General features: G+C 38.0%; 1 protein-coding gene across 3 annotated transcripts in view; it reads left to right on the top strand.

The window, feature by feature from the left end:
* LOC129724857 (RYamide receptor-like) overlaps positions 1 to 9628 on the top strand; it is a 309108-nt gene extending 299480 nt beyond the window's left edge. For 2 of the 3 annotated variants that reach the window (XM_055680112.1, XM_055680121.1), the window contains exons 7-8: positions 3 to 91; positions 9027 to 9628. In XM_055680112.1, the coding sequence (XP_055536087.1) occupies positions 3 to 91; positions 9027 to 9059 (122 nt within the window). In that variant the 3' untranslated portion in view covers positions 9060 to 9628. The remainder of the gene's footprint in view (positions 1 to 2; positions 92 to 9026) is intronic. The other variant, XR_008727974.1, reaches the window with a different exon arrangement.
* Positions 9629 to 14217: the final 4589 nt, after the last annotated feature.

The raw sequence follows: 14217 nt of genomic DNA, 5'->3' as shown, positions 1-14217 counted from the left end.
AGGAATCGATGAAATATCGCATCTGCATCGAGTTAACACATGCACCACATACATAAGCACCCGGCGGAAAACGGCTCTCAACGTGCAGCAGGTGAGATTCATTTGTTCAGTTTAACTATTGTTAACAATTTATCTAACTCTCTACAAACGACTAGATGTAACAAATTAGCTTCAGTTTCCATACTGGTCAATTAATTTTCTACCTATTCTTTACTTGTGCAAACTATTAATTCGGTTGACTGCCACCATGGTAAATCTTTTCATGGCATTTTTACCTTTTCTGGACTAGTTTAAAAATTATTCTATTATTTAGTGGCAGCTAGTTAGAGTTGCAAAGAATTCAGTTTTTATATGGGATAAACCACAGCCCATGTATCACGTTGCAGATTTTCGACAGCACTGTTTACTGTTATTTTCTTAGACGCCACCAAGCCACAACGAACTTGATTAAATGTCAGTTATGGTAATTGAAATTGTCAGAGCCATGAACGCAAACCCCTAACATCAAGCTACTAGATGCTTTTCACTGATTTAGGTTGTGTTCATGGTGGGTTTTACAGTAATTATATCTTGGGTTGTTATTTATAGCAGATTTTGATGCATTTTTGGTTGGCTGATCGGTATAAATATAAATAACATAGTTAGAGAAAGTTAGAATTTATAAAACATCTCCAGAGGATTCTACTTCGTATTTTTGATATTAAAACGCAGAATTTCTCGGGTTACACGGATTCATCAGTTTCGAGTTTTAGAGATTTATACACGGAAAACGAAAAGTACCCAAATTCATGTCGATTTCACTCAACGGAGTCGTTCCGTGCAGGAAGCCAATTTTGAATAATTGAAGATTGATTTAATAGTAGGTGTATAGAACTCAGTGTAATAATACTTCAAAAATACTCAACGTTGAGTTCACTCTTTTATACTTTATCTTGGGTAGTTTCATTCGATTGATTTAACATTATTTGGAAATAGAAAATAATTGAAAAACAATCTATAAAATCTATCATAGTATTTATTCAAGTACCTTCCAATTGGGGATCACTGGCTTCATCAATTTCCCCTGTTAGCGCCTAAACTTTGGCTTCTTATCAAAACACCGCCATTGAGTAAGAACATGTTTAAAATCTATTAAGTTTAAATGACTCAGCGTTCGCATTACAAAATTACCCAACACGTAAGTTGTATAATGTTTACACCATTTCAGGTAGTTTGTACCCACCGGTTGGGTAGATTTTGTTTTCCGTGTAGAAATAGGGATTGTAGAAAATAGGTATCTAGAGAATTAGAAAGAGTTAATACTGTTGGAATAGTAGGAATGAAATTTAGAGACATCAGAGATTTCGGCAATTTCAATTTTCTGGGTTTGTAATTGAAAGATTTTAGTACCGTTTTGACTCAAACTTAGAACAGTCTCAAACTTTTAACACTTTGAAATAAAAACCACCTTATTATAGCTAGAGTAATCAAAAGTATGATTATTATATACCTATCCTTTACCCTTTACCCAGTGATGTATAGCTCTTCACTGTAGGACCACTTCCAGGGAACCAGCAGGCGTTGAAAAAAGTGACAGTCAGTATTGAGACGGTTTGCCTATCTTTCTCTTAGTGATTACATTAAAGTGTTCGGAATTTGAATCAAAGCCGAGTTCTGAATTCTCGTTAATTTAATAAACAAAACAAGTTCGAGTCTATATAAATAGCACCTAATTGCAACAAAAATTAAATAACCAACATGTTAAACCTTCAAGATCGACGAGAAAACTTCTTTATAGATTAAGTTTAGTAAAGCGGGCAATGTATGTAGTTTCGCGAGAATGCGAAGATGAACGGGAATAGAAGGTGTGACTAGGATTAGAAAAAAATTTCCCTCGTCCAGGCGGGACACGAATCCGCAATCTCCGTTGTCTCCGGCAAGGTGTTTTGGCCAATTAAACTACTGGGTAAGGGTAACTCTTCCTAAGACCAATGTCGAATCACCCTCTACTATTGTGTTCCCGCATCTCAGCACGCCGCGATGAAACTGCACACACTGCCCTGTGGAAGTTTATTTCTGTCAACTTCTTTATAGTTGAATTTTAGTGCAAGAAGTTTTATCATAGCTTAGGTGTTCGAAATTTGATGCACTACGGTATTTTTAGTAAGATTGTAGGTTTTAAAAATTTTTGGATCTTGAAATATAAAAAAATGTGGAATACATACTTGAATTTAAGAACTCTGATATTTTAGGTTAAAGGGAGTTTAAAATTATGGGAATTCAAATTAATGGGATTTCAAAATTCTGGAATTTTCGGGTATTGAGGTTTGGTTTCGAGGTCTAACAAGCCAGTTTTCGAACCCCTGCTAGAAAGACACTGTTACTTACTTTACTTTTACTTTTAAGGCGACAGACCGATTATCGATCCAGTGCCGAATCCAGAATACGTCGCCATGTCCCTCGGTCTTGGGCTGCTATCCCCCAATCGCCCCTAACACCTATTTCGCGTGCATCCTCGTCGACAGCACACATCCAACGAGTGCGGGGTCTACCCCGAAGTCGACGACCTCTATCGGGATTCCTGCTAAATATAGCCTTCGCTTGACGCTCATCCGGCATTCTCGCTACATGCCCAGCCCACTGAAGCCTGCCATGTTTTATCCGCTTGACTATATCCGCCGATTTGTATGCCTGGTACACTTCATGGTTCATACGTCTGCGCCAAACACCATTTTCTAGCCCTAATCTCGCAGCTTCCCTCCTGAGAGGTCCGAAGGCCCCTTCCACAGCTCTACGGTTGATACCAATAATGTCGATATCGTCCGCAAAACCGAGAAGCATGTGCGACTTCGTAATGATGGTGCCGCTTCTTTGCACACCAGCCCTCCGTATAGCACCTTCCAATGCGATGTTGAACAATAAGTTAAGCTTCAAACCATATAACGTCACGAACGAGTCCGATATCTCACCGGCTATCCTGACGTTTGATGTAGAACCTTCAAGGGTGGCACGTATCAGCCTAATCAGCTTTGTTGGGAAGCCATGTTCGATCATAATCTGCCATAACTCATTTCTCTTAACTGAATCGTACGCTGCCTTGAAGTCTATGAACAGATGGTGCGTCTGCAAGTTGAATTCTCGAAATTTATCGAGGATTTGTCGCAAGGTAAACATTTGGCCCGTCGTGGAGCGTCCCCCTCGAAAACCGCATTGGTACTCGCCAACAAAGGTCTCCTGCAACGGCCTCAGTCTGTGGAACAGGATGCGGTAGAGAATTTTGTACACGGTATTGAGAAGAGTTATGCCCCGATAATTGCTACAGTCCAGGCGATGACTGTGATTTTTTGTAGATCGGGCATATGAGACCCTCCAACCAGTCCGAGGGCATTTCTTCATCAGACCACACTCTCAGCATGATCCGATGGATGGCACGATACAGCTGTTCGCTCCCGACTTTGAAGAGTTCGGCAGGAATGCCGTCCTTCCCGGCTCTTTCACTGCTTTCTTCACCTCGTCCATGGATGATGGATCCACAGCTTGACTATCATCCTCAATAGTCACCCTGCTCCTTTCAACTCCACTGTTTCCCTCACCGTTCAACAGCACACTGAAGTGTTCCTTCCAACACCTGGCCTCCTCTGCTTTATCGGTTATCAGGTTCTCCTCCCTATCGTTGCACATGACAGGGGCTGACACGTTTCGATTCCTGATTCCGTTAACCTTCTTGTAGAAGCTCCTCGTATCGTGCCTGAAGAAGCAACCTTCCGCCTCCGCAAGAATACGCTCCCAATGCTGTCATTTCTTCCGGCGATGCACAGTGGTCCAATAAGGCAAAAAGTGGAACTTAATTCCATAGCGCCTTTCAACTTCATCCTAGCTTAATAGTGTCTTCGGAGCAATTGTTTGTATGAATGACCCGCATAATTGCAAATTGTCAAAAAATATGAAAAGTTTACTATACTAAAAATAAATAAATAACTTTTTTGTGTTAAGAGATAGAAGAATAGTTAATTCAGAAAAGTTGTAGAAAATTCAAAAATATGAAAATTTGTTGAACAAATAAAAATCCTATCTCTTTTCGGTACAAAGTTATAAAGTACACTACATGGAACTTATTTAAAAGTTAGTTTTTTGTACTTAACTTTTGTTAGATGCATTTTACACGAAAGTGTAGTTCGGAGGAATTGTTATGGCACACAAAACACACATTTTTGCCGCAGACCATATATCTCCAGGACTTTTCCTTACAAAGTTATATCATATTTTAGCTTTTTTTTTCGATAACTTCAAGAACGTATAGGTTAAAAAGGGGCAAGTGGAATCACGATGTCAATACTTTTCCTTGAAGTTAAGCTGAAGTACTATAAACTTCTTTAGGTTCCATTTGTCCCAATCCACCCATTTTAGAGTACGGCGAGCATATGTCACAGTAGGTTTTCATATATCAAAAATACTAACTTTTTTGTGTTAGGAGATAGAGGAATGGTTTATTCGGCAAAGTTTTAGAACGTACAAAAATATGAAACTTTGTTGAACAAACAAAATTTCTATCTTCATTGGGAACAGAGTAACAGAGTGTTTCATGTAAAAGTTACTTAATGGTTAGTTTTTTGTATTTAATTTTTGTTAGTTACATTTCACAAGAAAACGTTGTTCTAAAGAAGCATTTGGGCATACAAAACACACGTTTTTGTTGAAGGCCACACATCTCCAGGACTTATCCTTACAAAGATATAGCACATTTCAGCATATTTTTTCGATAATTTTAAGAACGTATAAAGGAAAAAGGGGCAAGTGGAATCATGATGTCAATTCTTTTTCTCAAAGTTTAGCTCAAGTGCTCAAAACTACTATAAGTTTCATCCGTCCCAATCCACCTAATCTTTATTCTATACGTTGTTGAAGTTATCGAAAAAATATGCTGAAATGCGCTATAACTTTGTAAGGAAAAGTCGTGGAGATGTGTGGCCTTCAACAAAAACGTGTGTTTTGTATGCCCAAATGCTTCTTTAGAACAACGTTTTCTTGTAAAATCTAACTAACAAAAGTTAAATACAAAAAACTAACTTTTAAGTAACTTTTACATGAAATATTCTGTAACTCTGTTCCCAATGAAGATAGAAATTTTGTTTGTTCAACAAAGTTTCATATTTTTGTACGTTCTAAAACTTTGCCGAATAAACTACTCCTCTATCTCTTAACACAAAAAAGATAGTATTTTTAATATATGAAAACCTACTGTGACATATGCTCGCCGTACTCTAAAATGGGTGGATTGGGACAAATGGAACTTAAAGAAGTTTATAGTACTTCAGCTTAACTTCAAGGAAAAGTATTGACATCATGATTCCACTTGCCCCTTTTTAACCTATACGTTCTTGAAGTTATCGGAAAAATAAGCTAAAATATGATATAACTTTGTAAGGAAAAGTCCTGGAGATATATGGTCTTCGGCAAAAATGTGTGTTTTGTGTGCCATAACAATTCCTCCGAACTACACTTTCGTGTAAAATGCATCTAACAAAAGTTAAGTACAAAAAACTAACTTTTAAATAAGTTCCATGTAGTGTACTTTATAACTTTGTACCGAAAAGAGATAGGATTTTCATTTGTTCAACAAAGTTTCATATTTTTGAATTTCCTACAACTTTGCTGAATTAACTATTCTTCTATCTCTTAACACAAAAAAGTTAATTTTTTTATTTTTAGTATGGTAAACTTTTCATATTTTTTGATAATTTGCGATTATGTGGGTCATTCATACAAACAATTGCTCCGAACACACTATTAAGCTAGGATGAAGTTGAAAGGGGCTATGGAATTAAGTTCCACTTTTTGCCTTATTGGACCACTGTGCGATGGTGTCTCTTTTTAGCGGCTCTTGCATCTCGATATCTACACACGCTCTGACGAGTCACAGTCGTGGCCAACATGTGACCCCTGGCGCGGTTCTTCTCCTCCGTCACTCGCTTGCACTCAGCGTCAAACCACTCATTGGACGCAGCTGCCGATCGAACTGTGGATGTGTCCCCACTGTTCATTCAGGTTCCCTTCAACTCTTTCCTCAATCCGTTCATCAACCTTCTGCGAGTACTCTGCAGCCACTCCTTCAGTTGATAGCCGCTGGATGTTCAACTGCATCATCCTCGTTGCCTTGGATTTCAACACGTTGGACAGCCGGGCGCGGATTTTGGCTACTACGAGATAGTGATCCGAGTCAACGTTCGGTCCTCTGAACGACCTCACGTCTGTAACATCTGAAAAGTGCCGTCCATCAATCAGAACGCAGTCAATTTAAGAGCAAAGCTCTTTATTCGGGTGCATCCAGGTGTGCTTAGGGACCATTCATTAATGATGTCACGCGTATAGGGGGGGAGGGGGTTTCAATTATTGTGAAATTTTGTGACATATGGGGGAGGGGGGGTTAGCTTGTGTGTGACATCACATTTCAACCAAAAAAAATAAATAAAAAAGTCACATACCTAACCACAGAGATCAACTCAGAACTATTTATAATATTTGCATCATTCATTTATAGTTCTACGATCCCCTTTTTTGCTTAAGATTTGTTTTAGATGAAATAAATGACAATTTTTTTCTCCTTAAAAAAGCATAATGTTCTTTAATTCCGTTTCAACGTGCATGTTCATTTGTGAATGACAGCGCAATTTCATCAATTTTAAGTGTCTCTCAATCCAATCAATACAAAAATTGTGACGAAACGTAAATAAAAATGCTTGGTTATTGTAACATGTGGAGAATATTTGGATTGCGAATTGATTGAAGAAGAGGAACTAAATATTGATGGTTTTTCAAAAATCAGCAATGATGCTGCAGTTAATGTCTCGGCTTTCTATGTCGTCGATATGCGACTCCATCAGCAGCATCCTTGAACTAAGAACTAAACGCCTTTTCTAGTTATCTTCTATAATCTTCTTTTCCTTTTAGTTTCAGTTTTTTTTCAGTAAAATCGTTCTTATTAAGAAAAAATACATTCCTAACAAATTTCTCGATTTCAAGCAATTATCACCAAAGAAGGGGGAGAGGGATATAAAAACGTGACATAATTAAGGGGGGGGGGGTCAAGGAACTTGTAACAACTTGTGACAAGGGGGAGGGGGGGGAGTTATTTTTTCCCAAATTTTGCGTGACATTAATGGATCGTCCCTTACGTATGTTCCGGCGTACAAAATAAGTGCTACAGATAGCCATCCCCCTAGCTGCAGTAAAATGAACAAGCCTCAGGGCATTGTCGTTTGTAGTACATTGGAAGCTTTCCCTACCAGTTACGGGGCGGAAGAAGTCTTCCTGCCCGACCTGTGCATTTGCATCTCCGATGACAATCTTTATATCGTGTCCTGGGCACTCATTGTATGTCTTTTCCAGGAGCTCATAGAACTCCTCTTTTTCGTCATCGGGTTTCTCGTTGGTCGGTGCGTACACATTTATTAGGCTGTAGTTGAAGAGTTTGCCCTTAATTCTCAACACGGTCAATACGGTCACTGATCGTCCTCCATCTAATGACACGCTTCATCTGTTTTCCAATCAGCACGAAACCGACTCCTCTTTCTGCTTTCACGCCGCCGCTATAGTAGATGTGGTACTTAAATGAAGTGTCCGCAATAGGATCTACTGCTCGGCATTCGCGTTCTCCCGATTTCGGCCACCGCACCTCTTGGATAGCTGCAACCTCCACATTCACCTTCCGCAGCTCTCTAGCCAGGATACTTGCGCGTGCCGGTTCGAGTAGAGTCCTAACATTCCAAGTACCGAGTTTCCAATAATCGTTGTCCTTTCTCGTTTGCCTAGGTCCATGCCGATTATTCCGTTCCGTATTTATATCTGGATTGTTCGTAGTATTTGATATTCGGTATGCTGCCTTACTAGGGCTGCGATACCTAGTCTCGCGACGGGGCTGCCGGCTTTGATATAGCTGGCGGGAAACAGCCGCGTACGTTCCCCCTTCCCAGTCAGCATACGACCAAAGTTTCCACCGGGGGTTGGTTACCCAATCTCCGCTAAGGTTAAACGTATCCCGGTCGGCACCACGTGGAGGTTGGGATAGGAGTTGCTGGACAGAGGTGAATGACCACAATAGGATCTCAAGTGACACGTGTCCAACCATTCGTTAACCGAAATCTGATACAAATTTTGATATGTGTTTAACACTAGTAGAATCATTTCTGTTATAATTTCTGTTATTTGAACACCCAACAGGATCAAATTAAAAACACAGCCTGTAAGGTTTTTCCCGTAACAAACTAACAGCTCCTCCTCCATATTTGTTTTTTTTTTCTGATCAAGACGCTATTATAAACATATTATATAACAGTTTTACCAGCCATTCATAATGTATACACAACTTCAACTTATCATTCCGATTTGAAACATCAATTCGAGTGGATTAGAACTTAATGTTTTTCTTGTAATTTATTTATGACTGATTTATAATTTTTTTCGAAAAAGACGTTGCAGGAGTTACTTGGGAGTAGCGACCATTGATATGAGTAGTCAGGCTAAGTTAAGCTAAAAACAGTATTCAAAAATATGAGAAATATTGAGATATCTGGGCTTTAGACATTATAATTTTAGAATTTAATATAGAAAGGTTACTTTAAGGATTTATGGAATATAGGGTCAAATTGACACATTTTAAAACGTGTGGATTTTAGAATGTAGGATTTCAGACTTCTCTTAATGAAGAATTTTTGAACGTTTCGTAATTTTAAACTCCTTTTCAGAATATTCAGTAAATTATAACATTAGGATGATATATTTTAGGATGATCCCCATTTCAGTACATATATTTATTTTCACTTTAGTTGAAACGGAAACTCAATTATAATTGATTTAACTTAAATGAGAAAAACCAACGATATGACATATGACAAAACTTTTAATTGATATAATATGGATCCGATGATTAAGTACAGTTAAACACAGATTCGAATGTGGATCAAACACACCCCGTAATGTAGTAGCAAACCTATTCCACTTGCCAGCCCATTTGCCTAATTAGTGCTTAATTTCTTGTTCCTAATCACCAGGTCCAATCAACCGAAACTTCCCTGCTTCGGTGATATCATCATCATCATCATCATCAACAGCAGCTAAACTACGACTAAACGGGTGGCAGTGGAACGGTGGTAAACGGCCTAAACTCTGCACAGGAAAAACGGACTCCAGGGGGGATGGGAAGGCACACTAGCAGCAACAGAAGCAGCAGCCTATTCCTGCTCACCGTCGGTGATCACTGACATTGACCCAACGTTCCAGACGGAAACCTCTGAATGCAGTAACCATTCACTCGAAAAACGGAATTTTGCTCAGCTCAGTAAACGCGCGCTGCTGTGCCGAGTTCAGGCGCCAGTCGAAACCTCCAAGCAGATCCTTGCAATTGTGAACATAATTATACTTGAAACTATTTTCAGATGAACGATATTTTCGTCTAGGAGACATTCCATGCGAGCGTTAATTTAAACATTAAGCGACAAATAATAAACGAACGTAAAATGGTTAACGAGATATAGTAAACCATAGAGAAAAAATTAGATACAATTTAACTCAAAATTCACAGTGAAGAACAGAAAAACAGTTGCTATTTGTAAAACATGCAGTGAGCTCGAATTCTCCTTTCTTAATAAATTTCACGAATGATGTTTGTTGAAACTGTTCCATCCGAATGCCTTTTAAAGCTTAAGTACATCAAAATTTGACGAATTGCTCAACTGATACGTCGTTAAAGTTGATAATACATTTCCGATTCCAGTGCGTTTTTCGATGTGTAACAAAGCTACATATATCGTCAATTTGCATATTATTGCCACATTGATTCCCGGAGCGACTTTCAGTCGTTTTGGGCGATTTGATATTCGTTCGTTATGCGCTTTACCAGTGAAAAGGAACAAAACTGGAATAAGTGGAGCATTGATGACAGTAGACATCAAACCGTGTGATTGGTACTAAACCGTTATGCTTCTCGGCACAAAGGGGAAAAAACGACTTTGTTAAGCGAAACAGAAAGAAGATGGGTGATAACTGTTAAGTATGCCACTGGAAGACCCAGTCCAGACCAAGACAATGTGTTACGATGGACGTGCTCCTTCCGAAGGACAGTGTGGAATGCATACTAAAAATGTAGCTATCAACATAAAAGTCATCCTTACTTGAGCTTTCCTTGATGTAGGAAAAAATAGGAAACTGCTCTTAAAGAGAATCGTTTGGGTCACAAATCAAAATTCGTGTGCTCCTGCTGAAAAGGGTAATAATCGTCAAATTTCATTCGTATGAAAGTCCACAATCGTGATATAGAATCGCGTTATGCCTTTTTTCCTTTCACTTATTGCCAGAGAAGCTCGTTTGACCACTATACGTAAATTTTAGGATTTTTTAAAATATTGTATTTCACTACACCAGAACTTTGTGTAGACATTCAAAAAACCTTCTGTTTTATATTAAAAAAAAGGAGAGTCACGTGGTACCCACTTCTATTCCATCAAACTTAGGGAAGTTGTGCCGTGTCAAATAAATGATAAGTGAAAAAAAAACTTAGGGAAATGGCTCATTCCTCCCATCTTCCCGATTATTCTTTTTCATTTAAACGCAAACAAAAATTACATCAGAACATGCATGCAAGTCTCTATAACTTGTATGCGAGTCCCCTGGCTAAGTATTAACTGAATTAGTCGGAAGCTCCATCCTAGCAAAAGCAAACAAAGCCTAAAGCAGGTATTAGACGAAGCAAATATTTGCTCTTTTTCAATACAGATTTTATTTTGTGGAAATAAAAATCGTACCAAAAATAGCAAATATTTGCTTCATCTAATACCTGCTTAACAATTAAAATTACAAATTTCTAACAGTGATGAGAAGTTACCATTTGTGATTGGGCACACATACTCATTATTTACTAATATTTATCATAAATGTGTTGTCAATAATGTCCAAATCCTTTCTTTTTTTTTGGGAACATTTTTCCTAATTGAGCCTGGCCGATGATGTTGGTTAAACTTTAGCTTCAGCTAGGCAATCACGAATAACTTATTAAAAATGCTTGTAAAAAATTTATCAGTATGAAATGAACCCTAGAATCATTTAACATCATGGAAAAACGACTATTCTTGAAAAAAGTTATTTGTTTTTAAATGCTCCAAAACTTAACTCTTAAGCCTGGGCCTTTTTTTTTCAAAAATCAACTTAATCAAATTAGCGCATGATGGAAAATGATCAAATATCAACTCATTAACACACTATAAAAGCCACTGAATACTTTTTCAAGCAAAAGGAAAATAAACGAAGCAGAGCTATTCACGCTAATCAATAAAAAAGGGTTTCAAAATATAGACCCTTTTTATTGAATGGTTTTCACTTCCACCCAAGGGGTTGGGTATTGATTCGTCATTTACACAGAAACGGCAGTAACAGGTTTCGAGTAGAACGACGCCATTCTAGTCTATCTCATACTTGAAGTGGAGTGGAAAAAGCTTAAAATATAATAGCTATACAACATGCATACCGTTGTTAATTAATGAAGTCGTAGGAAAACATGATTTAAGTTAATGCTTGATTTAAATACACCATCACCATCACCAACTAGTGCATCATTATCCAACTGGTTCAATTACTAACCGCACTCATATTTTTGTTCGGTAAGAATAAATGTGCGTTTGAATTGTCGTAGTTTAAGAGTTATTCTAAAAATTCTAAGCTAAAATCTACGTATCTGATTAAAATGACGTCAAGGAAGAAAAAAGGTATGTCGAGGAAGAAACTACCGTATGCCGGGGTGAGATTGTGCCAAAAAAGGATACGTTTTTGTGCCTTAGCTTGTAATGCACACAATTAGGCAATGAGTTTGATCCAAATCACGTCAATGCACACTTAAATTAACAACTGCCGCAAGTATGGTTAAGTTACAATAAACTATAATTTTGCTAAAAATTCGATGAACTTTAGCCTAATCTCACCCCTTCTATGGGGTGAGATTGTGCCAAAAACAAAAAGTTGAATTTAATACCTGTTAAATGAACAGTAGCGCATCTTAGCAATGGGCAAGATCGATCCGATTTTTGCAAAATCGATTTATTCTAGTCGATTCATTGATTTTTTGAATCGATTTTTCTTCGCGCGATCTTCTGCTGAATCGATCCTTTGGATGGCAAGATCGTTTTTTTCCGCCTGAAAAATAAATGTGTGCAAAACGGATTGAAAACAATAGTGATTGCATTTATTGTTGCTAACGTAATCTGCGGCCGAATTCCGAGAACACTTTTCTTTGAAGCTAAAAAAAATTTCTTTGTTGATAGTATACGAAATTTTTTTCTTCTCTCCGAAGAAGTGTGTGCTCGGAATTCGGACACTGATCTGAAAAATGTGTCAATTTTTTACCGGGAGGTCCATAGTTGAAGAATGGGCTAAAATTCAATAGACATGAAACCGAGAAAAACGCACTTCAAATGTTTTTGTTGGTTTAAACAATTGTCTACGTCCATGACAACTTTTTTCATGAGTATGTCACCACCCCCATTTCCAGCATATCCAGCTTTTCACGAACGGTAATGGCGTATAGTGCACGCAGCCCATTTTGACGTTTTCTGTAGGTCAGGAAAGCTGGATAACCTTGTCGTCGAGTTGAAAAAGAACAATCCGCAGCTAAATTAAGTCCCTCCAGTATTTTTAACGCAGGAACCATTTTTTGCCTTTGTAAACGCGACATCAATAGACAAACCCGTATGAAATTTGGCTAATACGCATGCGTTGTGAAATATATCAAGGATTAGGGGTGAGTAAAACGGCTCTTTTGCAAGAGCGGCTCTAAACCGACTCATGGTTCACAATGATTCACGAGCGTTGACAGTTCGTGTTGTCTCAGTAAACTTCGGGTTCGCGCGAACCAAACAGTTCTGGTGCGCCCAAAGAACCGTGATTCTTTTTCGTGAGCCGTTCGTTCTTTCGCTCTTTCCTAAGAACCGGTTCATATGAACGGCTCGTGAGCCGTTCGCCCATACCTAGCGAGGATGAAAAGAACGACGAGACAAGTTTGCACCTCGAACTGAATATAAATTAGCAGACCACAAGACCGTCTCGAAAGTTTGCCATATATTGTATACAATCATTACTATCTGATTGGTGTACATTGGGGTGGCAATGGAAATTGACTTTGACAGTTTTATTTAGAAGTAGTGTTCAAAATTTCGCCTTCACGAACAGTTAGCAAAATTCGATTTTTCGGATAACACCCGACCTCGACGTTTTATACATTTCTAATAACCAGTTCACATGATACAAGATACGCGATATCACGTGATATCTGCTATAGTGTGAACAAGGTATAAGACATTTGGCACAAAAAAAAACTATTACAAACTGTGCTTTTCTTCATAAGTCGAGAAAGTGAAATTTAGACCAAATACTCCTGAATTCCGATTTAGCTGAAATTTTGCATTGCATTGGATATTGAATTTACCATTTTGGATATTAGCCAACATTATTTCATATTTGCTACCTCTGCAAGTGCACTTTTTGAAAATTGGCTTCCGTAGGGATGTTGTTTACTATCGTTGTGGGTGTTTACTATCAAGCACCAATTTTTTATTTAGGTAGAAAAGGCATATGCGCTTATTTTTCAACTATGAGTAGCGGGGTACTCGTTAACTCAAATATTGCAAAAGTTGAATTAAATGGTCGTGTATATGCCGTGCTGTATTCTGTTCTGCATGGTGTCGCGCTCGCCATTTTTGTTTATTTGAGTTTGTTCTGCGGATGTTCCGATTTTTTTATGAATTGGGTTGTTCAGCTATATCAGTTTTTCATAGCATCTGAATGATCTGAATTTTCCAAGTAAAAGGTGATTTAAAAAAATTCTATCATTGTCCTTCGCTTTTTGAATCACGATTTAAAACTTCTTGAAATCTGCTCGAAACCGCTACAATGACAGTTAGCCCATCTACCAACTGTCATTGTAACGATTTAGAGCGAATTTTTATTTTTCATTTAGAAACCGAAGGAAAATGATATAAAGTTTGAAGAAATCACGTTTTGCTTAAAAAATATTACACTCTTTTGGATGATATATAAAAATCGGAAATCCGTGAATAACTAAATAACCCAATTAGAGTCAGATTTTTTTTAGACGGTTTTTTTATACGCGGATTTTTTTTCGAGTTTTTTTACGCGGATTTTTGAGTTAACGCGGTTTTTTTACGCGACACCGCGCTTATTCAAAACAATTTTCGCGAA

Source organism: Wyeomyia smithii, chromosome 1 (genome assembly GCF_029784165.1).
Source record: "Wyeomyia smithii strain HCP4-BCI-WySm-NY-G18 chromosome 1, ASM2978416v1, whole genome shotgun sequence".
In the NCBI taxonomy this organism is placed as follows: Eukaryota; Metazoa; Arthropoda; class Insecta; order Diptera; family Culicidae; genus Wyeomyia; species Wyeomyia smithii.
This window is presented reverse-complemented; position numbering and strand designations above follow the sequence as displayed.